The 23214-nt window shown below is 54.2% G+C and overlaps 2 protein-coding genes across 3 annotated transcripts; both read right to left on the reverse strand.

The window, feature by feature from the left end:
- Nucleotides 1-9: 9 nt before the first annotated feature.
- Gsk3a (glycogen synthase kinase 3 alpha) lies at nucleotides 10-10778 on the reverse strand. Its single transcript, XM_057762974.1, has 11 exons — nucleotides 10345-10778; nucleotides 8373-8560; nucleotides 6268-6351; nucleotides 6007-6117; nucleotides 3784-3914; nucleotides 3587-3693; nucleotides 2698-2795; nucleotides 2519-2614; nucleotides 1759-1945; nucleotides 1382-1474; nucleotides 10-691 (listed from the first exon to the last, which is right to left on the reverse strand). Exons 1-11 carry the CDS (start codon nucleotides 10625-10627, stop codon nucleotides 618-620), a joined length of 1452 nt encoding a protein of 483 aa, XP_057618957.1. The 5' UTR covers nucleotides 10628-10778; the 3' UTR covers nucleotides 10-617.
- A 5511-nt stretch (nucleotides 10779-16289) lies between these two features.
- Nucleotides 16290-22999, reverse strand: Erf (ETS2 repressor factor). 2 transcript variants are annotated; one of them, XM_057762972.1, is made up of 4 exons: nucleotides 22841-22999; nucleotides 18371-18605; nucleotides 17896-18011; nucleotides 16290-17796 (listed from the first exon to the last, which is right to left on the reverse strand). In XM_057762972.1, the coding sequence occupies exons 1-4, from the start codon at nucleotides 22860-22862 to the stop codon at nucleotides 16514-16516; spliced, it is 1656 nt and encodes a 551-aa protein (XP_057618955.1). In that variant the 5' UTR covers nucleotides 22863-22999; the 3' UTR covers nucleotides 16290-16513. The 2 variants fall into 2 exon arrangements, with proteins under 2 accessions (XP_057618955.1, XP_057618954.1); XM_057762971.1 differs by lacking the exon at nucleotides 22841-22999 and adding an exon at nucleotides 22404-22456.
- Nucleotides 23000-23214: the final 215 nt, after the last annotated feature.

Consider the following 23214-nt stretch of genomic DNA (forward strand, 5'->3'; position numbering starts at 1 on the left):
GACAGGAAGAAGGGTTTCATGCCAATAATTTATTGAACGGAGGTCTGTACACAGGCAAACCTTACTGTGGAAACTAAGACACCAGGGGCTCTTTCCCTACTCCCTCCTTCCAGGATAGGGAGAGGGTAGAAGCCTTGGGAGCAGAGGACAAGAGGGGGGGATACAGCTGAGGGGAGGGGCGGGTTGGATGGTGTGAATCGACGTTTTTCTTTAAGAAAAAAATTATAACAATCTATTTACACCCAGGGGGCCAGGGAAGGGAAAAGGTGGGCTGGGCTGGTTCTATTTACAAGGGACATGGGAGGGGGAAAGGAGTGGTAGCCTGGGGGAGGGGAGGGGACCAAGGGGGTAGAAGGTCCTCATAGCCCTAAACCCCCGTCCTTCCTTCTCTTCCCTCCCCACAACCAGTTAAAATCCTCTTTAAAAAGCCTACCACAAAGGTAAGGCTGAGGAAGGAGGGCCTAGATGTTAGGGGTAGGAGTTCATTTACCTCTGCCCTCTAGTCTAGGGGCCCAGCCAGGGCAGGAGCTTGATGAGGCTATGCACCACCCCCCCCCACCTTCCCAGCCCCACTTGGGAATTCCCAGATGGATGTGGAGGGGTAGTTGGTGGGGCCCTCAAGAAGAGTTAGCCAGGGTAGGTGCGGCATCAGGTGCCTGCCAGTCTGGGCCGGTCTGAGTCTCAGTTAAAGCTGAAGGAGGGAGGAGGAGACAGTTAGCTTCTGCATCATCCCCACCGCCATGCCATGAGAGTAGAACTTGTTTCAAGACACTGCAAGAAGCTGACAGCTAGCCGGGCGGTGGTGGCGCACGCCTTTAATCCCAGCACTTGGGAGGCAGAGGCAGGTGAGTCTCTGTGAGTTCAAGACCAGCCTGGCCTACAAGAGCTAGTTCCAGGACAGGCTCCAAAGCCACAGAGAACCCTGTCTCAAAAAACCAAAAAAAAAAAAAAAGAAAGAAACTGACAGCTGTCACTTCTGGTTCAGGGCTACAAACTCAGATGCCAAAGGCCAGCTTGACACTAAAGTGGCTCACATCAGGGAGCCAGGCTCCATGGAAGAAAGGAGCAGCTGGACAGAGCTCCAACTGCTGTCAGGAGACAGACCCACAGCTACCAAATCCAGTTTTCTCCCCCAAAGAAACAGGAAATCTGGGTTGTTGTTTTTTTTTACCCAAAATGGCCCAGTGTTTAAATGTGGGCAACTTTCTGTTTATTTTGTTCAGACCAAGAAATGTTTGGTATTTAAACACAAATGTGGCCAATACTGTCCTAAGGTTGATGACATGCTATGCCTTCTGTGCCATCAAATGTCGACAAATTAAAACCTGTAGAAGCCAAGGACAGCCCCCGCTTTATCCTTAACACATGTTCCCCAACTTACCTTGTGAGGACGAGGTGAGGGCAGCAGGGCCTGCTGGGGACCTCAAGTGAGGAGGGATGAGAATGGCATTGAGAGACGGCTGGATGGAGAGTTCTAGACATAGGAATTGACATGCCCAGTCAGGGAGAGGCCGGGCATTTGGAGAGCCAGTTAGGGTTAGGATGGGGAACCAAACAGGGACCCAGTTACTGGCAAGGTCAGGTAGTAGAGACATTAGCCACAGGACTCTTGGTGTAAAACTGGAAAAGATGTAGCATCTAGCCACAATGTGGTGGTGACATCTGGCTGAGTCCAAGGCTGCCCTGTACCCTCTCAGTTCCTAGTCCTGTCTCTCCACGTCCCCCAAAAACTCCACAGGCCCCAAGCTGTGCTCTCACCACCAGGACTGAAGTTGAAGAGCGGGGGAAGCGGGCGGTTGTTGGGTAGCTGGGTTCCGAGACACCGCAGTTCATCAAAGAAGCTGTGGGCACAGGCCTCTAGTGGGGAGAGCCTTGAGGATGGAGTGTACTCCAACAGGCTTGAGCAGAGCGCAATGGCCTCAGGTGGTGTCCGAGATTTGAATACCTGTGGGTGGTTAAGCAGGTGGGTGCTGTGACACCAGGATGGTGTGCCTTATAGGGCACACCTGTTGCCTCCCTGACACCCACCTCCCCAATAAGGAAACAGGCATAAATACTGAACTGGGCAGCTAGCTCAGTTTCCTTGCCACTATATAAATGGGAATCTTGTATTTACCTATGGGTTCTCAACTTTTAAAATTCTATAAACTTCACAATCTGAAAGTGTTGTTGACTGACTCCCTGTTTAACTTCAGACATACACCCCCAACCATAACTTATTTTTATTTTTTATATCTGTTTATTTTACTTTATGAATGTGGTGCCTGAGTACATGGCTGTTGACCACACGCATGCCTGTAGGATCCCCTGGAACTGGGCTTACAGGTAGTTGTGAGCCACCATGTGGGTGCTGGGAATTGAACCCAGGTCCTCTATAAGAGTAACAAGTGCTCTTAACCACTGAGCCACGTCTCAAGCCCCACAAGCTATGATTTTTAAGCCAGGTCTCCAGATCAGCTGGCCTACAAGGGGACCCAGCCCTTCAGCCATGCTGTATGAACCCCTAGTACTGCCCTACCTTTGTCCAGGGGTGAGCTTTGATTTGTGGGAACTTGAACTCTGTGTAGTTGGGGTTCATCTCTCGGATTTGTTCCCTGGTTGGCGTTCCTAGTACCTGGAAAGGAAACGGAGGAGTCTGAAACAAGGGCCCTTTCCTCAGGCCCGGCCCATCCTCCCTGGCCCTGCCCCTGCCTTCACCTTGATGATCTCCACAAGCTGGTCCACTCCACTGTCCCCAGGGAAGATGGGCTGGCCAAGAAGCAGCTCAGCCAGTACACAGCCAGCTGACCACACATCTGAAGGGGACGGGCAGAAGTTCAACACTAGGCAGCCAAAGCCACCAAGTCCACTCCTTTGCACACATGGCTATCTCCAGAGGAACTGGCTCAAGACCACACCCAGAATGGGAAACTGAAGCCTGAACCTCCAGGTCTACCTGGCTCAGCTACACTTACAGCCCCCATGCCCTCTGTGAATGACCCCCAATGAACCCGTTGAACCCTTCTCTACTAGGCCAATACAAGGCCTGACCCAGTCAACTGGCACCTGTGTGCTTTGGGACACAAGAAAGCTTTCTGTCCTGCCCATGGGAAGAACTGTGGCCAGGCCTGCTCACCCCCTCCCTACTCTGCACCTTGGCCTATATGGTACAAGTTCACACCTAGGACCATCCCAGCTCCTCTTCAACCCTTTCATATACGTGTTCTCATTGCAGCCTTCCTTCAGGTCTGGAAGAGGGTAATGCTCCCTCAGGAACAGAAAAAGATGGGCCCTGGGAGCAGGCCACCACCCCCTTCCCTCCACCAGACTGACTGGGAGGGTCTAGAGTGGAAGTGGGCTCTAGAGTCATATTAGTCTTGAGATCTCAGCCCTGCCCTGGCCAGCTGTTGAGCCCCTGGCAGTAGCTGTATAGCAACCAGCCTTCCCTTGTCTGACTGCTCCAAACAAGACGCACCAGCGCCAGCCTCAACCTGTGAGAACCAGTGTTGGAACAGACGGTAAGCTTTAATCACCAAGCATGCAACAGTGCCCAGGAGCTTAAAACCTGCCAAGACTGCCACTCCCCAGTCTCTGTTCCCTAACTGACCGATGGATGAGGTGTAATCTGTGGCTCCGAAGATCAGCTCTGGGGCACGGTAGTACCGAGAACAGATGTAGGAAACATTGGGCTCCCCCCGAACCAACTGCTTTGCACTGTGGGAAGAGATAGGCAGGGTTAAGCATAAACCCAAGGCTGAGGCTCTCACCCTTTTAGGTACCCCACAGGTTCTAGGTCAGACTTACCTGCCAAAGTCACAGAGCTTGAGGACAGCAGTGTCAGGGTCCACAAGCAAATTCTGGGGCTTGATGTCACGGTGACACACACCTTGGGAGTGGATGTAGGCCAAGCTCCGGAAGAGCTGGTACATGTACACCTAAAATGGACAGGGCACAGCTCTACTCCAGCCCACTGCTTCCCACATGCACATTGCTGGCCCACATCAGACCATTCTCTTTGCTGGCTGTTCATGGCCTCAGTTCCTGAACCCTGTTTGAAACCCCTGATCCTCATACTTTGCATAGCCCAGAGGGCCCCATTCCCAATTTCTTTTTTTTTTTTTTTAAATATATTTATTTATGCCGGGCGGTGGTGGCGCACGCCTTTAATCCCAGCACTCGGGAGGCAGAGGCAGGCGGATCTCTGTGAGTTCGAGACCAGCCTGGTCTACAAGAGCTAGTTCCAGGACAGGCTCCAAAAAACCACAGAGAAACCCTGTCTCGAAAAACCAAAAATATATATATATATATATATATATATATATATATATATATATATATATATATATATATATATTTATTCATTCATTATGTATACAATGTTCTGTCTGTATGCCTGCAGGCCAGAAGAGGGCACCAGACCTCATTACAGATGGTTGTGAGCCACCATGTGGTTGCTGGGAACTGAACTCAGGACCTTTGGAAGTGCGGGCAATGCTCTTAACCTCTGAGCCATCTCACCAGCCCCCCATTCCCAATTTCTGACTCAAGCTTGAGGATGGCTTTCTGGGACTAGGACTGACCCCCACATAGGGAACGACTGCCCCAGTCACCCCTGGCACAGCCTGAAGAATGACACCAGGAATTGCCATAACAGGTGTGAGCCAGGCACTCTGCTTCCCCTCTTACCAAAAACCACTAGCTCTGGAGGCCGAGGCCTCCCACTGACAGCTCTTTTCCAGCTTCATTCCCTGCCTTCCTTACGCCACTGACTAGAACCTAAGTAAGGTTTCTGGTTTTGATTTTAATTTGTATTACATTTCGATTGAGTATACATGCCCACCTCTGGGGGAGGATGGTTATATGTGCGCCATAGACCACAACTGGCAATCAGAGGAAAACTTGCTTGTGTCAGTTCTTTGATCGTGTGGATCCCAGTAATTGGTCATCAAGCTTGGTAACAAGCACCTTTACCCATGGAACCTTTCTGGGAATTTTTCTTTTGGCACAGGGTCAAACACTAGATTCCAAGATGGCCTTTAACTTGAAATCCTCGTGCCTTAGCCTCCCCAGTGCTGAGATTACAGGCATGCACCACAACAACATGCAGAACCTTTTTTTTTTTTTTTTTGGTTTTTCGAGACAGGGTTTCTCTGTGGCTTTGGAGCCTGCAGTCCCTGATATATATTAACTAGCTAATAACTGCTTGACACACAGGGACCCCCCTCTTCCTGTACCTGCATCATCATACTACTCTCCTCCCAGTGTTCCTTGATCTTTCTACCTCAAGCCAGGCAGGGAAGGGCAGTTCCCAGAACTCCCTGTGGCCCTCTACATTGCAGCAGCTCCTCAGCTTTATCATGGTCTGTGATGGTGCCTGCCATCAGTGTCTTAAAGGCAAGGTCTCTTTCTGTAGTCCTGCCTGTCCTGATGCTTACTATGTAGACCAGGATGGCCTTGAACTCAGATCTTCCTGTCTCTGCCTCCTGAGTGCTGGGACAAAAGGTATATACCACCATGCCCAGACTAACAGGCATGCTCTTCATAGGCAAGGTCTTGGTTTCAGTCAGCTGTGCCTTTGGAACTGCTCAGCACTGGCTGACCACAAGAGCAGCCACAGCACATCATCATCTCACAACTGCCCTCCCAGGATGGATGGCCCAGCAGCAGCCACAAGCACAGCCCACATCAGCATCAACTCACCCAGGTACAAGGTGCTGAAGCCATGAACAGGCCCAAGGTGAGACGGCTCTTCTGTGTGGGCACACCCTTTCTCTAGGCTTTCCCACCTACCCCAACCCAATGGTCCTATTGTGTGGAGCAGTTAGTTCCTTTTCTACCTCCTTGGCAAGCCCTTGCCTTGGCCCTCCTATGGACTTAGCCAAACCATCTACAAGCTACAAGGCTGAAGACAGGGGACATAGGCCACCACAGACCAACCTAAATTCAGAAGATGCAGGAACCCATAGACACATATGGCCTCAGAGCCCTGGTTTTGTGGGTCTGTGCTGCAGCAGCCTGACTGCCTACCTTGACATAGATGATAGGGATGATCAGTTTGGCCTTGGTAAAGTGACGAGCCACCCGGTACACCGTCTCGGGCACATATTCCAGCACCAGATTTAAATACAGCTCATCTTTCTGGAGGGCAAAGGAGAGATTGTCAGGAAAGATAGAAGGTGTGCAGAAAACAGAGAAGGACAGATAGGACCTCTTGGGATAGGCAGGGGAAAAATGGACAGCATCTAAGTATGGCAATACCCCACACACCTTAGATTCCCAATGTCTCACCTTCTCCCCACTGGAGTAGAAAAAGTACCGTAGCCTCACGATATTGCAGTGGTCCAGCTTACGCATAATCTGCAGCTCTCGGTTCTAGAGGGCAAAGGGAGAGTGTCAATACATCCAATCTTCTGCCTGGCCCCAGTACCCTCACCTCCACCCTACACCTATTTCTGCTAATATTTCTGTTCCCTGTGTTCCAAACTCAAGGCTCCAAGGCTTGGTGGAGGGAAAAAAGGATTCCTTCTTCACCCTGGCCCCTTCCCTCACATGCAAGCTGGTGCCTATGGGTCAGTTAGTCCTGGGTCACCAATGTGTTTACTTCAACCTGCTTTTCAGAAGTTTTCTAACTACTGCTAACATGTGAAGGTCAATTATTTCCTTCATAAAGCCAGCCCTCAGCATCTCTTGAGAAATTTACTTGGTCTCAGTTACTCAGAAGGCTAAGGCAGAAGGATTTCAAGTTCAAGGACAGTCTGGGCACCTTAGTGCAGCTCTGTGTCAAAATAAAGAGAGAGAGAGAGTACTAGGGATCTAGCTAGCTCCCTGGTGGAGCACTCACACAGCATGCACAAGCCTCTGGGTTCAATCCCACATATTACCAAACCACAGAAACATCACCACCAGACACAGGCACAAGCAGTAGTAGACAGCAGTGGTTGCCTGGTTCACCCTGACCCTCTATCACTCCCTATCACCTTCCCTGGAAGTACTGCGGACTCATAACTCCAGCTTAGACCCAACTCCACACTTCCAATCTCATCTTCCACTCCATGCCTGAGTCTCTTCCCTGTAGGGCCTCAGAACGCTTCCCAGATCCCTCTCAGCTCTGCAGTTCAACTCCACCAAGGTGTGACTGACACCCCAGAGCTCCTCCTGTCCAAGAGTCCTTCCTGTCCAGCCCCAGGTGTTACCCCATATAGTCTGGCACAGTTCTCCACGGAGCACATAACCCTCCACTTCCCTCCCTCTTTCCTGCTAGTTTCCCAGGCCTCAGCTAACTCACAGAGCACCCTTTCCTCTGGGTACAGGGCCCTGCCCTGCACCAAGGCAAGTGGCTACCAAAAAGACTGAATTCCATTAGGCACTGGCAGATGTCTGGGTCAGAGCACGACTTTCAGAGCTACCAGCATCAGCCTTACCAGACCCTTTCTTCTAGCAGAGACATGGCCAAGTAGTTGAGAAGGACTCAGGGGTCAACAGCCCAGGACCTCCCCGTGAAAGGGCCTTACTATGCAGCCTCATTTCTGCTGACATAGAGCAGGGATAGCAGCAGTACCTGCCCTCAAAGACTCTGCAGGTAAATTAAATTAGAACTTGCCTGTCAAGCCTTTACACTGAGGAAATGCCCAGTAAACATTAGCTCTCAGCTATTCTGGAATTTACATTTCCCAGCTTCCTCCCAGTTCACTCCCTTCCTTCCCCCTCTCCTGAGGCCCATGCTCAGGTCCGGCTGAAATCCCAGCTCAGGCTGCTGAGATGTTTCAGTAGATAAAAGTAGTTGTCATTGCCGGGCGGTGGTGGCGCACGCCTTTAATCCCAGCACTCGGGAGGCAGAGGCAGGTGGATCTCTGTGAGTTCGAGGCCAGCCTGGTCTACAAGAGCTAGTTCCAGGACAGGAACCAAAAAGCTACGGAGAAACCCTGTCTCGAAAAATCCAAAAAAAAAAAAAAAAAAAAAAAAAAAAGTAGTTGTCATTTTAGCCTGATGACCTGAGTTTGATCCCTGGATTCCACAGTGGTAGGAGAACCAACTCCCAACAGTTGCCTAACCTCTACATACACACCATGACACACACATGCCAGCCACACTTACATACAGACAACATACATATGCACACATTAATAAATAATATTAAGAATATTAAATTTGCTGGGCCATGGTGGCACACGCCTTTAATCCCAGCACTCATGAGGCTGAGGCAGGCAGATCTCTGAGTTTGAGGTCAGCCTGGTCTACAGAGTGAGTTCCAGGACAGACCCCAAAGCTACAGAGAACCCCTGACTCAAAATACCAAAATAAATAAGAAGAATATTAAATTCTAGATCCCAGCTGTTGCTGGGCACAATCGGCAATTACTGCCATTCCCCAAACCTCCAGTCTACCCGAGCTACCTTGAACCTTTTGTCCTGAAGAACCTTCTTGATGGCCACCAGTTCCCTCGTCTCTGCCAGCCGTGCCTGGTACACGACTCCAAATGAGCCATTGCCAATCACTTTGATGTCGGTATAGGCCACCTCTTGGGAACGCTCTGGGCCTTGGCCTAGAGTGGCTACCACTGTGGTCACCTTCCCGCTGTCACCTAAGGAACAAAGGGAATACAATCCACTGATCTTTTCTCTATGGCCACCACAGCCCATGGAGGGGAAGCTGTTCAAAAAGCTCACTGCGGGGGAAGAGACAGTGCTTACTCTATGTAACTGTCTGTCACACACCATGAATTCAATACCTAAGCATGGGAAGCATGAGGTAGGTACTCCAGTGACCTGGCACCTCCCTCCAGAACCCTAAACTCTGTTTCCCATATTGGAGGACACTGGCATTCAAACATAGTCCCATTAATGCCTAAACACCTAATTTCTCCTAGCAAACTGCAGCTTTGTGGTGGGGGCCACCAATACCCCAGGTGTAGAATTCAGCTCCCCAGCATTAGTCCCTTCTGTAGGGCAGGCAAAAGGGACTGTCTTCCACTCAAAAGAGCGGAAACTATGGGGTGTTCTTTCTTCAGGAAAACTCTGGCCATTCTCAGTCAGAGGGTACTGACTTCTAAATCCTGCCCAACAGAGCAAGGACCATTACCACTGATACTGAGTGACAGACATGAACTGTGACGGTGCCCTAACCCTCACTTGGGAGCACAGATGGGGTAGGGAGTGCTGGTACTTTTACCAAATACTTTGCATTGGGATGGGCACCGGCCTGGCTTCTCCATCTATGTGGTCCTGAGTAGCACCTGACTTGAGAATGGAACAACTATCTCCAGAACTGCTAGAGGGTAGTCCGTCCAGGAGCCTTCAGAGGAGTGCTTGGATTTCCAGCCCCAGTCTCTGAGGAGCAGCCCACCTAGGTGCCATTCCTAGTCACCCACTCCCTTAAGGAAACTTATCAGCAAATTCTAATTGGGAGGGGCCAGTGAGTGACATTTTGAAAAATAATCCTACATTGCTATTTTTCTTTCAAGTCAATGACAGCCACTTCAAACTCATATTTTTTTTTTTTTTTTTTTGGTTTTTCGAGACAGGGTTTCTCTGTGGCTTTGGAGCCTGTCCTGGAACTAGCTCTGTAGACCAGGCTGGTCTCGAACTCACAGAGATCCGCCTGCCTCTGCCTCCCGAGTGCTGGGATTAAAGGCGTGCGCCACCACGCCCGGCCCAAACTCATATTTTAAAGTAGGTGTAACCCATGCCATCTCTTTCCATTTTTGCTAAATGGCCCCGCCCCCCCTTATTTTTTAAAAGAGCATTACCGATGAGCTTAATTTGAAGCCTATATTATTCCCAATTTGTTCTTATTTATAAACAGCACCATTGTCACCATTGGGGACCCAAGTCTACACATTTTCAATGGGTAAGGTGGTAATGTCAGGCCTTATGTTTGAAGCCTGGCCCTGTTCTATAGGAACATTAGTAATCCTAAATCTGTGTTTCTAAGAGGGATTCAATCCAAATTCCCATTTTTGGTGGAAAGGAAATGAATAGCCCTCTTTTTGTATAGGATGGTGGCAGTGATCTTATTCTTGTCTCTTAGGGGACAATAATCCTAGATCACCATTGGCAAGTAACTATGACCTCTGATCCTGTTCTCTAGTGGATGGCAACGTCGTCAAGTACCCGAGACCTTGATACTGGCTACTGGAAGAATGGGGCCTGTGACCTCTGTTACTCGGATGTTGGTTATTCTGATTCTAAACTCCAAGTGATGATAACCCCCAAACTCCTTTATCTGGAAGACAGAGAGCTCAGACCTCTGTTTGAAGCAGCACGGTAACCTCGAGCTTCTATCTGGGTACATGAAAGAATCTGATCGCCGTTTGATGGGCTTGGGAAACCCAGACCACCACCCCACAGGGCGCCTCTAAGTACTCACGGCCCAGCTTCACTCCAGGCGGCGGGAAGCTAGTGCCCGCGCCGGGGCCACCGCTGCCTCCTCCGCCGCTGCCGCTGGGGCCACCCCCGGAGCTCGAGGCTCCCACGCCCCCACCCATAGCCCCGACTGACGCCTTCCCGCCGCCAGTGCCTCCTGGGCCAGAGGCCGAGCCCCCAGGGCCGCCGCCACCGCCTCCGCCTCCGCCGCCTGGTTCCGCGAACGAGCTGGTCCGTGCCCGGCCCGAGCCCCCAGGGCCGCCTCCGGAAGGCCCGCCGCCACTCATGGCGCCGAGCGCAGGCCCAGGCCGCGGGGCTCGGGCTGCCTGGGCTGCCCCCGCCGCTGCCTCTGCCGCCGCCTCCCCTGGGCTCCGGCCTCTTCCAGGCCGCGCCGTTCGGGCTCCGGCTCCGGCCCAGCGCCCGCCGCGGGGCACGCCGGGAGATGAAGTCCCTCTGCGGTCGGCTTCGTTGTCGCCACCCTCGACTCGCACAGCACGCCGGGAAATGGAGTTCTCAAGACCTCAGAGAAGGGGGTGGGGGTGGGGCTGACGATTCGCGCTGCACGTCGGGAAATATAGTCCTGGGTAATGTCATCCGACTCTGCCAAAAGACAACTTGAAACACTTCGGTAAACACAGCCAGAGCCACACGCTCACTACACAGATGCGACAGCGACCCTCATAGGGTATCAGAGGTGAAATCTTAGCTACTCCATCCACATGAAGCAGCCAAGCCAAGCCAGAAGCATGCCGGGAAATGGAGTCTAGTCACCCACCAAATCGATGGGCTGTCGGTGACTTCCTGCGCCGGGTGCATTCTGGGAAATCGAGTCCACACTCGTGAACACTCGGTTCTTGAGCTGTGAAGCACATTGGGAAATGGAGTCGTCACCACGCCCTCACCGCATTGCAGGTGTAGAGCTATTTATAAAGCACGCTAGGAAATGAAGTCTCAGGTGATCCTCAAACTCCAAGTAGATATTGTAACTGGGAGAAATAGGATAAGAAATGGAGTAGGCATCGCGCTCTCTCTGCCCAGTTGCTGCGCCGCAGTTCCTTCCGGGAAATGTAGTCGACACCAAGAGTTAAGCGCGTTGCTTCAGTGAGCCTTGTGTCTTCTGGGAAATGAAGTTCAAGGTAGATTCATCATTAAGGAAGAGGATGAGAGCTACCAGCAGCCAGGCGCATGCTGGGAATAGTCCATAGTGGAATTGACTCTTCGTAAAGTTAGGCGCAGGGGCTTTTTGGGAACTGTAGTCCAAAGGGAGTATTGTGCCTGAGAGTGTAGGTGAAAGGTTAAGGACGACAGCTCCCAGGGGAAATTGCAATGAGTTACAATGTCTCCTCCCTGGTCCCTAGGTCGTAGGAATGAGCCAAAGCCGATCAGTGACTGCTGGAAAAGGGAGTCCCAAGTGTCCACATATTGAGAAGAGAAAAACCTTTCCTCTCTGCATTCTCAAAGGATTTAATAAACAATCCCGATCGTGTCTCAAACTTGTTTTCGGATATTCTCCCTCTCTCTAGCAATACGACTAGGATCAAGAGGATGAGCTACACGATTAAAACACACACACACACACGCACAATTTCTGTCCTGAACCTCCACTCGATATTCTAAATTACAAGATCCTAGAGGATCCAAATGAAGGAAGCCAGCGGCTTGTGTTTTCCTGCGTATGTTGAGGCGCCCGGTTTCCCGAATAACCGGAAGAAAAGCAGTAACTCCAAAGGATACTGGGAAACTGGTGTGTGTGGTGGTGGTGGTGGTGGTGGAGTGTGTGTGTGTGTGTGTGTGTGTGTGTGTGTGTGTGTGTAAAATGGAAGCGCTGTCTGTCTGTGCTTTACTTTACTCGCAGACTGTGTTCGCACTAATCGTCCGGGCTTTTCTGAAGCCTAACATCCAGTCAGCTCCGTCAGTTTCCGACTGCATTTCTCAGTGGACACGGAACAGAGACAGATCGTAGGGCTAACGCCTCTTCAGACTACTTTATCCAGCAGGCAAAGCGCGGGTACTTCCGCCACCTTTGCAAAGCCTGCAGACACTTCAAGCTGGATTGGAGAGGGCGTTTCTGGAGTAGCACAACCGAATGGATGGCTGCCGCCCTCTGACGGCTACTTGGAACTGAAAAGTAAAATTTAAGTCAAACCCCAAGGCATAGGACTAAGAAGTCTCACTAGGATGTGTGGCAGGATAGAACCGATTATTTAACCGCTGGAACCCGTGGGACCTCAGCAGTGGACCAGTCTTTGTATTGAGCTCCGTGGAACATTGCAGGGCAAATGTCAGAGATCTGTAAAATGTCTCCAAGTGTCTAAGAGGGTCCTAAAGATGTTTGGAGGAACTGATAAAGAAAACACGAAGAGACAAGTCTTTAATAGACTATAGGCAGCAGAAAACAATTGTTTGGGGCATGATGGAGAAAAATCTCAAGAGATATCTGTAAAAAGGAATATGAGAGAATGAGAAATCATGAAGATCTCCAAGCAGCCTGAATAGGTGAAGGACGGTTAAGAAACACAAAGAGGAGACTGTGGAGTTGTGTAGGAACCTGGCAGGAGGGCTGTTGTTGCAAATGGGATTTTAGTTGTAATGGACTCATTTGTAAAATGCCCTGAAACTTTCTGGTTGGAAGCAAAAGTCTCAGGACCAAAGTCAGGTGTCTTCTGTTTTTTTTGTTTTGCTTTAAAAACAGGGTCTGAGATTACAGACATGTGCCACTAGGGCGGATTTATGGTGCTGGGAATTGAACCCAAGGGTCTTGCACTCTGTCAACTGAGCCACATCCCCAGCCCTCCCTTCTCTTTTGAAATAGGGTCTTTGCAGGTATGGTGGCACACCCCTTTAATCCCAGCACTCAGGAGACAGGTGGATCTCTTGAGTTCAAGGCCTGCCTGGTCTACCAAGTGAGCTCCAGGACAGCCAGGGCCAGAGAGAAACCCTGTCTCAAAAAACCAAAGAGGAGAAGAAAAAATAGGGTATTGTTCTATAGCAAGGTTAGCCTCAAACTAGCAGCTATCCTCCTGAGCCTTCCCAGTCCTGAGGAATGTGCCAATACACTGGGCTCAGGGTGTTTTACAGGAAATGGTCCAGGCCTGCAAATGGATTTAGGTGGGCGATTAAAGACCTGTGGGGGTGAGGCCTGCTGTCTTTAAGGCCAAATATCACCTGTGCCATCCCACACAGTCAGAATCTGGGCCAACAATTTTGATTAGACCATGATCTGACCTCTGAAGGGTTTCTGAAGCTGAACACTTAGGGGTCACGTGATTAGAGGCACTCTGAAGGGTTCTGCTGTGGCTACTTAGTCAGTCCTGCTTCTTTCTTGCAGTGACAACATCCGCCTTCCTCTATCACCCCACTAGCAACTCAGCTGCATCTACGTTGCCAGGAGATACGTCTCATCCCAACTTCCAGAAATAACCCAGTGGTTCCCACCCCCAGGGAATGGCTTACATCACCCAGGAGAGGGAGCAGTTGCCCACAGGCTGCCACAAGAGCCTGTTTTCTGCATGTATCCCAGTCCTGGATCCTCTCCTCCCTGCTAACTGATGCATCATCTGAGACCACCCACCCTGGAACAAGTGGAGGTCTAAGTGCAGGGGGTAGATAGCAGTTGCCAGTTCAGCGTTCATTCGTTCCCCCTCAGGGCTGCGCAGGGTGGTGTTTTATAGCAAATCCAGTCCAACAGGCCCTGAGTTCCAATTTCCACTCTTATCTCTCAGCAAGTGTGTGGCCTTGGGGGAACCCCTTCCCCTTTCTGGGCCTCAGGCAACACACCTGCACTGTCCAGGTGGGGTCTGTATCCACCAGCAATCACAACCTGAATTCTTCTGGTAATTGTTCCTCCAGGACTCGGTTTTTCCAGCTTTAGGAGCTCATCATTCAGCAAATCCTAACCCTGGACACCTTGATCTGAACTCAGCCGTCTTGGCTTTAGGTTGGAAAATCCAGTTGTTGCAAGACCATGGGATTTGGAGCTATTTTCCTGAATAGCTCAGCTCTATGTCTCTGGAAGTTTAACTTCGATGTTGAATGCTTAAATACATGACACACAGGATGTCGGTCAGGATCAGGATAATGAATCCCTCGTAAAACCTGCTGGTTGGCCGGGCGGTGGTGGCGCACGCCTTTAATCCCAGCACTCGGGAGGCAGAGGCAGGCGGATCTCTGTGAGTTCGAGACCAGCCTGGTCTACAAGAGCTAGTTCCAGGACAGGCTCCAAAACCACAGAGAAACCCTGTCTCGAAAAACCAAAAAAAAAAAAAAAAAAAAAACCTGCTGGTTGGGGAGATTACCCTGGTGGGACAAAGACTACCAATTATTTTTGAGGGTTTAAGATTTAATTTTATTGAGGCTGGAGACAGCTTGATGGTTGCGAGCACTTGCTGCTCCTGAAGATGACCCAGGGTCAGTTACCAGGAGCCACATGGAAGTTCCCAGCCACCTCTACTTCCAGAACATCTGACACCCTCTTCTGACCTCCTGGGGCACAGCACATGATACACGAATATGTGTATAGCCCAAAAACATATATACATTTCTTCAAAGACTTTAATGCGTAAATCTGTGTGAATGTATCCCACTTCTATGTGGGTATCAGAAGCCAGAAGAGGGCAACCAATTCCCTGGAGCCGGAATTAGGGGTTGTCATGAGTCACCCCACATGGGTGCTCCGAACAGAACTGAGGTTTTCTGGAAGAGCAGCAGCATTCAGCCACCCACTCCAGCCCAAGGCACTGCAAGCCTCATCAAAGGACCCCAAGCACAGCGATAACAGGACACTCCCCTTTTTATGTGGCCCAGGCAAGCCTTAAACTAGAACTTCCCACCTCGTCAAGTGCTGGAATTACAGGTGTGGACCACTAGAACCTCCTCCACACACATTTCGAGAGGAGCAGGGCACTAGAGGCAGTTCAAAGCACAGGACCCTCCACCAGGGACCTGATGGGAGTGTGGCTTAGCAGTCAAGAGCTGGAGGGGAAAAGCAATTCAGGTCATAGGAGAACCAGGGACAACAGGCTCAACCCTGTTAAGGGTCAAGAGGCAGATTGAAGATAGGAAACCGGTCAAGGAAATGCAAGCAAGACTAGAGAAAGCCAGAGCCCTTAATCCACTCTGAGGCGTGTGACACCTGAAAGGCGGTCAGAGCTCTCCAGGCAGATGACCTGTTCAGATGGAGTCAGGCCTTTGGGCCACAGATGGAAGCAGGTGTGTGTCTGGACCTGCCCGGAACTAAGGCAGGTCTGTGGTGATGCTGTGGCTGGCTGCACCCAGTACCTAGGACAGATTACCACAGGCAAAGGTCCAAAGTTTTATTGTTTTGAATACATTCTCCAGCAGCCCCCTTATGTCCCACCCCACCCTCCATTCCCAATACAGAATAAGGCTTGACCACAGCCCTCCAGGCCACCCCTGGGAGGCAGAGAGGGGCTTCCAGTTTGGTTTCAAGGGACCCCCTTCCTGTCCCTGACCCACCTGCCCATGGGTCAGACCTAGGACCAGCTGGGGGTGGGTGTGAGGGACTGGACCAGTACTGGGGTGGAGTGGGGAACAGGCACTTGTAGAGATTTGTGGCCCATAGATTTGCAGCCCCCCTCACCTTTCTCTGCTTCCCACCCCACCACCCCCACAGAATTTTTGGTTTATAAAATTGTCCCTCCGGCCCCTACTGCAACCTTGTGGGGTCTAAGAAACCCAGGCACTCACAGCCCCTACAGGGGCAAGGAAGGCAGGGTTAGGGCTGGGAGGAGGGGGCTCGGAAGGGAAGGGGTAGGACGAGGTAAGTGGCAGAGAACAGGGAGGGGGTCAAGGCTTTACTTCCTTTTTTTTGTAATACAAAAAAGTTCCTGGGTGTTAAAAGGCCAAAGCCTCTGCTGAAATAGAAATCCCCAGAATGGAGGTGCCCCCCCTTAACACCCCCCTCCCGCCCCCCACCACCACTTTGCCCGGAACTTAGAAACCCAGAGATGAGGAGATTAGCCCCCAGTCTTGGGTACCCACCCACCCTACCATTTAAAAAAAAAAAAAAGTTTTATACAAAATGTGGGGAGGAGAAAGGGAGGAGGCAGGGAAGAGACTAAGAGAGCTGCCCTCACCTCCAGGGCTTTGTGGGGGTTAAGGCAGCAAAAGCTCGGGGTGTTGAGGGGGCACACGGGGGTCCTTGCCCATGGCTCTCAGGAATCTCGATGCTCCAGAGAGAGCTGGGCTGTGGCGTGCTGGAGATCAGAGCTCACCCGTCGTGGGGTGAGTGGCCCCCCAGCCTCCCCAGGGCCCGTGTCCCCACGCACCTTCTTGTCCTCACCCTCATCCTCAGGGCCCCCGGACAGAGCCCCGCCCCCCTCCAGGCGACAGTCTTCACTCCAGCGCCGCTTAAAGCGCAGTTTAAGGGGCATGCACTGGGCTGCCCCAGGTGCCTCTCCCGGCTCTGGCTTTGGAGGAGCAGGTGGGGCACGGGGAGTCTTGAACACCTCCCCATCTTCCTCATCCTCGTCACTGATGTCAGTCACCTCCACCTCCTCGGACTCGCCTTCTGAGATGGGCTCCACCTTGATCTGGGGTGGTGGCGGTGGGGGGACCAATGCGCCTGCCCCCTCAGCCAGCCCACCTGAGCCACTGCTACCGCTGCTCTTCTCGGTGCCTCCTGGAGCCTTCTCTCCAGCTGCTCGCTGCCGGCGTCCTAGCGGAGGTGGCTGCAGCTTAAACTTGAACGGGGATGAAGAGGAGGAAGAGGAAGACGAGGCTGAGGAGGGTACCGGTGGGGTCTCTGGTGCCATGGGCGGCAGCGGGCACTTGTCAGGGCGCTGTGGCTGGGGCACCACCAGCCCAGGGTAGTGCAGGAAGGCGCGGGGACTGAGGTGGTAGTTGTAGACGCTTTGGGTGTGGGCCTGCAGGTACCGTTTCATGTCCTCGGGGCTGAAGGAGAAGTGGGAGCCTCCCCCTGAGCCACTAGGGCCCCCACCACCGCTGGGGTACATAGGACTCAACGTGGGCGAGGGTGTGTAGGCCAGGTGGGTGGGAGTCATAGGCAGAGCCGGGGAGAGCTGAGGGGGCAGAAGGGAGCCAGGCCCAGCCAAGGGTGACACAGGGAAGGGGCTTAGGGGTTCAGGACCACCCCGGGGCCGGGGGTAGACACGGAAGACACCAGGGTCATGCGGGAGGCGGGCCAGGGGGGGCCCTCGGAAGGCACCCAGCTCTGGAGGGCCAGGTGGTCTTGCCCGGGGGTCCTCTCCCAGAGGCTCCTCCAACTCTGACGTGCCATCACTACAGTCACTGACTGAGCCCCGGCCCAAACGTCGGGCTACCACAGCAGAGAAGAGCGAGGAGGAAGATGAAGAGCAGGCCGGTGGAGATCGGGGATCCTCAGTGGGGGACAGCACCTCGGAAGGCGTTGAAGGGGGGAAGCGGAAATGGCTGCCACCCGATGGCACTGGAGGGGCACTTTGGGGCACTGCACCCCCTGACAAGAGAAGGGAGAGTTGGCATCAGGATCTCTGGTCCATGCTGGACACAGGCAGACCCACCTCTTCATTCCAGCCCATGTATCCCCGGCACTCACCGGCCAGCCCCACGTCTATGAAAGGGTAATTGACCAGCACCAGCTTGTTGAAGTTGAACTTGTAGGTGAACCGCTTGCCCTTGGTCTTGTGCAGAATGCGTTTGTTATAGTAATAGCTGTGGGCACAAAACACCATGGGGCCATCAGGCGAACACTCCAGAGGACCCAAGCACCATGACATGTGGCTGTGTGCCACTCATAAAGGGTACCCAATCGCCTAAGGCCACAAAAAAAACCCCAAGTAGCCAGAGAGTGGTGACCACACCACAAGCTCCAATGGTGACTATATTCTCCAGCTGGGATATCATCTGTGACCTACGAGCTCATAAGGCCAGGACTTGCCCAAGGCCCAAGTTCACACAGCTAGAGGATCTGATAGAGCTAGATATCCAACCCAAACCTGTCCTCATGCACCCGGGGTTTCCAACTATGGGGACCAGCCTCATGTCCTGCAGGACCCACAGCCCCTTCTCACCGCAGGGCCCGGCTCAGCTTGTCATAGTTCATCTGGGGCTTGCACTTGCGGACACCCCAGAGGCGGGCCACCTCATCAGGGTCCTTGATGACAAATTCCCCGTAGTCCCCCTGCCAGGCGATGACGCCCTGGTACTCCTCCTTCCGTAGCAGCTCCAGAATAAAGTGCCACAGCTGGATCTGCCTTGAACCAGGGGATGACTCCGGTTTGTAGGCCCAGTCTGGGAAGGCAAACCCTAGGGGCAGGAGATAGGGAGTGGCCTGGGGTCAAGACGCCAAGTCAGGGGCTCTGGGTCACACCCTAGAGTCCACCTCCTGCCCAGCCTACCCCTCGGCCTTCCATCACCAGGAAAAGCCCTCTCCCCTCACCAAATGAAGACTTCCATCAGAAGGTGACAGTATGTGTATCTGTGAGGGGGTTAGACAGGAGCTAGGAGGAGGGGAAGCTGGAGCCTGCTCCAGCGACCGGGAGAAACAGGAAACCAACGGCGGCGGGTCCCGGGGCCAGTGCCAGGGGGCCAGGCACCAAGCCAGGATGGCGGGCAGGGCTGCCAGTGGGGGAGGGGGAGGAAAGGGCACACGTGGCCAATAGGATGGGGGTACAGCCCTTTCTATGTTATGTACCCCTACTTCTATTCAAAGCCAATAGTGCCCCCCCCTCAGCTTTTGCGATACTCGCCTTAGAAACATATATATATGCTCTCTCCTCTTAGACCCATAGAAGCTCTTACTCCCACCAAGGACTAGAGAGGAATTTTTTTTTTTCTTAAAAGGACCAGGCCGGGTGGGGTGGCTGGTTGACGATGAGGTCAGCGCTTGCACACACAGAGGCTTCTGTCTTCCCTTGAGAGTGAAACTCAGACTGTCTGAGAGAGAGCCCCTCCACCCCCCACAGCACTGGACCCTCTGAGCCACAATGCCCTCCCTCAGTACACCCTTAGGACCTGGATGGAGGGGACCTGGCCCAGACAGAGTCCAAGCAGGCCCAGAACTGTCACCTTCCTCCCTCTTTTTTCCATCCTCAGTTTACTGCCAGCCCACCTGCTGGCCCGCCCCCAGCATTAACCTTGGGTAGAGGTTGGTGGTGGGCTGACTTGGTCCCTAGAGGGGGTGGGCAGCCTGGAGTGGGGGGGCTGCGGCTGTTGTCATTTCCCAAACCCCCGGGTAATCAGGGGCCATCAATAATTCAGTACTAGGCAGCCGGTAATGGAGGGGTGGGAGGAGGGAAAAGAGAGGAAGGCAAGGAAGGGGGGAGGCAGATCAGGGGCCCTAGCGCCATTATAGAAGACCAAGGTATATGGCAAAAAATGGGTGGGGTCCCAAGCCCTAGCCAAACTGGTGTGAGTCAGTACCCCCCTCCCTTGGGCCCAGCTCAAGCAGAAACCGACCAGGCCTCTACAAGACTGAGCCTCCCCATAGCCTCAACCCCAGAGTGAAATCCAAAAGAGGTTCCTTCCCCTTGGGACAACACAGGAATCAGTAGCTCCAGTCCAGCAGGGATCACCTTTTCCAAATACATTACTCAACATTCCCCTACACAGAAAGGGATGGCCAGTTCAGCACTCCCCTTAGTCCACATGCCCCATTCAGAAACCCCTACCTCAAACCAGCCAGTCACTGCCAGGTTTCAGGAACATGATTTCCAGCTGTTTGGGACTTTGTGCCCAGAGTCCTGCACCAGCAGCCCTATTCAGTTTAGCAAGGACAGTCCCTGACACCCCTAAGGATCCATGCACTTACAGCCCCATCCTTCTCTTGGGAATCCGGGAGTTCACCCCATCATCTCTATTCTGCTATAGAGAACCAAGGTCCAGGGTATCCCAAGTCATCAAGTCTCCCCTCCATATACCCTAGAACCACCTCCAAAATTCTCCTGGTTCCCATCAGGGCACAAAGCTCCATGCTACTCCCACCTCGGCTCCAATCTGGTTCCCAGTCCCGGGGGGGGGGGGGGAAGATCCCTAAGACATCAGTCTGGAGGTTGAGGGGTGTACTGACTTCCACCCTCCCCCCCCCCAAAATTAAAGCCACCCTTCCCAGCCCACCCTTCCCAGCCTCCGTGTCCCGGTAACCAGGCAACGTGTGTGCAGCGACAGTCCTGGGAGCGGGGGAGCAGGAGGCTAAAAATAAACTTTGCAGAAGAGAGGGAGAGAGACTGCATGCAACACAAAGGGAACTCGGAAAGGAGGTGGGGGGCTCTGGAAAGGCCTCAAGCCCACATTCTGGGAGCTGTCCCAGGCCCCCTTGTTAACCTCCTTACCCAAAAAACATCACCCCCAGGTCTGGACCCTGGCTGCCACTTCTGGCAGAGACCCCTCCTCAAGCCCAGGCCCACCCCAGCACCACCCTAGTACCGGCTTTCCTCATCAGGACACAGCATACACGAGGGCCTGTTCCCAGCTTTGAGGAGGGGACTGACTGGGGGTGACGTCAGGGTGTCTCAATGGGGCTCTGTTCCCCAGGCCTTGGAGCCAGGAGCCAGGCACGGGCAAGGAGACCATGTGTGTGTTGTATACGGGTCCACGTGCTTAAATCACGGAAACACCAGCTCTGCAGCAAGAAAGCTTGAGGGTATAGGACCTCTCAGGCATGTGGCTCCAGAAACACAGGGTGTAGAGTGGCTGCAGACAGGAAGGGCTGAGATGGCTGGGTCCCAGAAGGCACACCTGGATATCCCAGCCTGTGCAAGCCTGGGTGGGGGCATAAGTTCTGGGAAACAACCCCCAACTTAACATGACTACCTAAACTTTTTTTAGGGGACTATAGGGGTCAGATGGGGGGGATGAAAATACGTCTGCCTCCTGGGGGGCCTCAACACCTCCCCCACTCCAGGCAGACCTCGATGGCGCCAGAGCCGGGAAGAAAACAGGAAGTGGGAAACAGCCACGGCGGAGTAGAGAAGCGCCGGGATGGAGGATGATCGGATGGAGGGGAGCGTAGTGGCCCGCAGTCGGGGAGACAGACCGACCCGGAGGCCGTTCCGGTCTCTTGCTTTCCCCAAAGAACCAACACGCGACCGGGACCCCAGGCAGGGTAGCAATGGCCCTACAGGTCCCGTCAAGCCAAGGCCCGTAGCACAGAGAGAAGACAAGGCGGGGTTGTCTGGAAGCCTTGGTCCCCTCCCCGGGCGGGCGAGGTTCCTGCTGCCCCCAGGGCCCGGCAGCCCGGGAGCCTGTGGGAGTCGGGGAGTAAGTGGAACGCACGTGACTGACCCTACGGCACAGCGCACCCCTGCCCCACCCCCGCCCCTCTCCTCGGCCCCAATCCCCTGGCGCCGGAGCCCCACTCCGAGTCCTTTAAGAGCCGCCCCCACCCGCCGAGCAGGGAGGTGGGGTGGGTGGGCCGGTCGGGGCACACACCCGCACATAGGAGCCCGAGCCGCGGCCGCCGCCGGGGGAAGGAAACAAGTTTGAACAGCGGCGCCCGGCCCCCTTCCCCCCCCCCTCCCTCGTCCCCGCCCCGGGCCGGATTCCGACGGGGCAGGCGGGCAGGGGGCGGCGAGGCCCCCTCCCCCAGCGCAAAGTCCAGCCTGTGCGAGCCCGGGGGCGGCGGGGGAGGGGAAGGGGGAAAAGTCCGAGTGGGAGGGGGGGTTAATCCTGCTGCCCCCCGCCCGGCGACGGGGGGGGGAGGGGAACCCTGGCCCCTTAAGGAGGAGCAACTTGGCGGGGGAAGAGAGGGGCGGAGGGAAAAGACGGCCCGCTGAAAGAGAGGCGCAGGATCGGGGAGGGGGAAGGACGATGAAGGAGCCTCTGCATCCCCCCCCCCCCCATCTTTCCCACCCTCCTCAACTCCCGGCCTCCGCCCGCGCTGGAGGAGGGTACCCAAGTCTCCCCTGAGCCACCTTAAAGCCGCGCGTTCTAAGGTCGGAAACAAAAAGTTCCTTTTTCGAACGTTCGGGCTGCGCTTTGGAACTTTGCGACTCAGTGCGGGCGGGGGAGCGAGGAGACGGACGGGGGAGGGGCGATGCAGCTCGGACCCCGAGTCCCGTGCTCCCCACTTACGCCCTGCTCTGAACCATCCCGTAACCCGCTCACCCGATGCGGGGCACGCGCCGCCGTGAAGGTCACCGGCCGGACCGCGTAGCGCAGAACCAAGCATAGCGGGCCCCTGTACCGAACCCTCCCCCCTCGCCCCGCACACGTCCCGGCCCCCGGAGTGCAACGTGACAGAACGACTGGGAGGGACTCTGCCACCCCAGAGATCCCTGGAGAGCCCAGGTTGCCTGGTCCGAGCAGGGAAAGACCAGCACCCGCAGCACCCACACCATTCCAAGTGGATCCACGGAATTGGGGCTCCCAGGCAGCACCTCAGCTCGTGCCGCGAGAAGCAACAGGTTTCGAGTGCTTGGGGGTCCCCCCAGAACTGGGGATCAATCGGGCTCCCCTGAATCCCTTCAGCCCCCGCCCAAAGTTTTTCCACCCGGTTTCCCGGGGCAACAAGTCTCCCCCACACGTGCTGCCCCCGCCCCCACCTGTGTCCGCCGGGGTCTTCATGCTGGGGGGCCCGGGGCAAGGCGCCCCGACTCCGGGCCGCTGCTCCTGGCGCCCGCGTTGCCCCGTCCCGTCCCGCGCCCGTTGGGACGCTCTCGCCGCCGCACCCGGCCTCGCCTCTCAGAGCCTCTCCCCTCCCCGCCGCCGCCTCCCGGGTTAATATCGCACTCCGGGGCCGGGACGCCCACGCCCCCCGGCCGGCGACGTCACCACCGCGTCGCCATGGAGACACTGTGCCCGCCCCCTCCCGCGCACACGCGCGCGCGCGCGCACGCACACACACACACACACACACACACACACACACACGTTTGCCGGCGCGCAGCCTCTGAGGACCGGCCGGCTCTTGACTTAA

Source organism: Chionomys nivalis, chromosome 2 (genome assembly GCF_950005125.1).
Source record: "Chionomys nivalis chromosome 2, mChiNiv1.1, whole genome shotgun sequence".
In the NCBI taxonomy this organism is placed as follows: Eukaryota; Metazoa; Chordata; class Mammalia; order Rodentia; family Cricetidae; genus Chionomys; species Chionomys nivalis.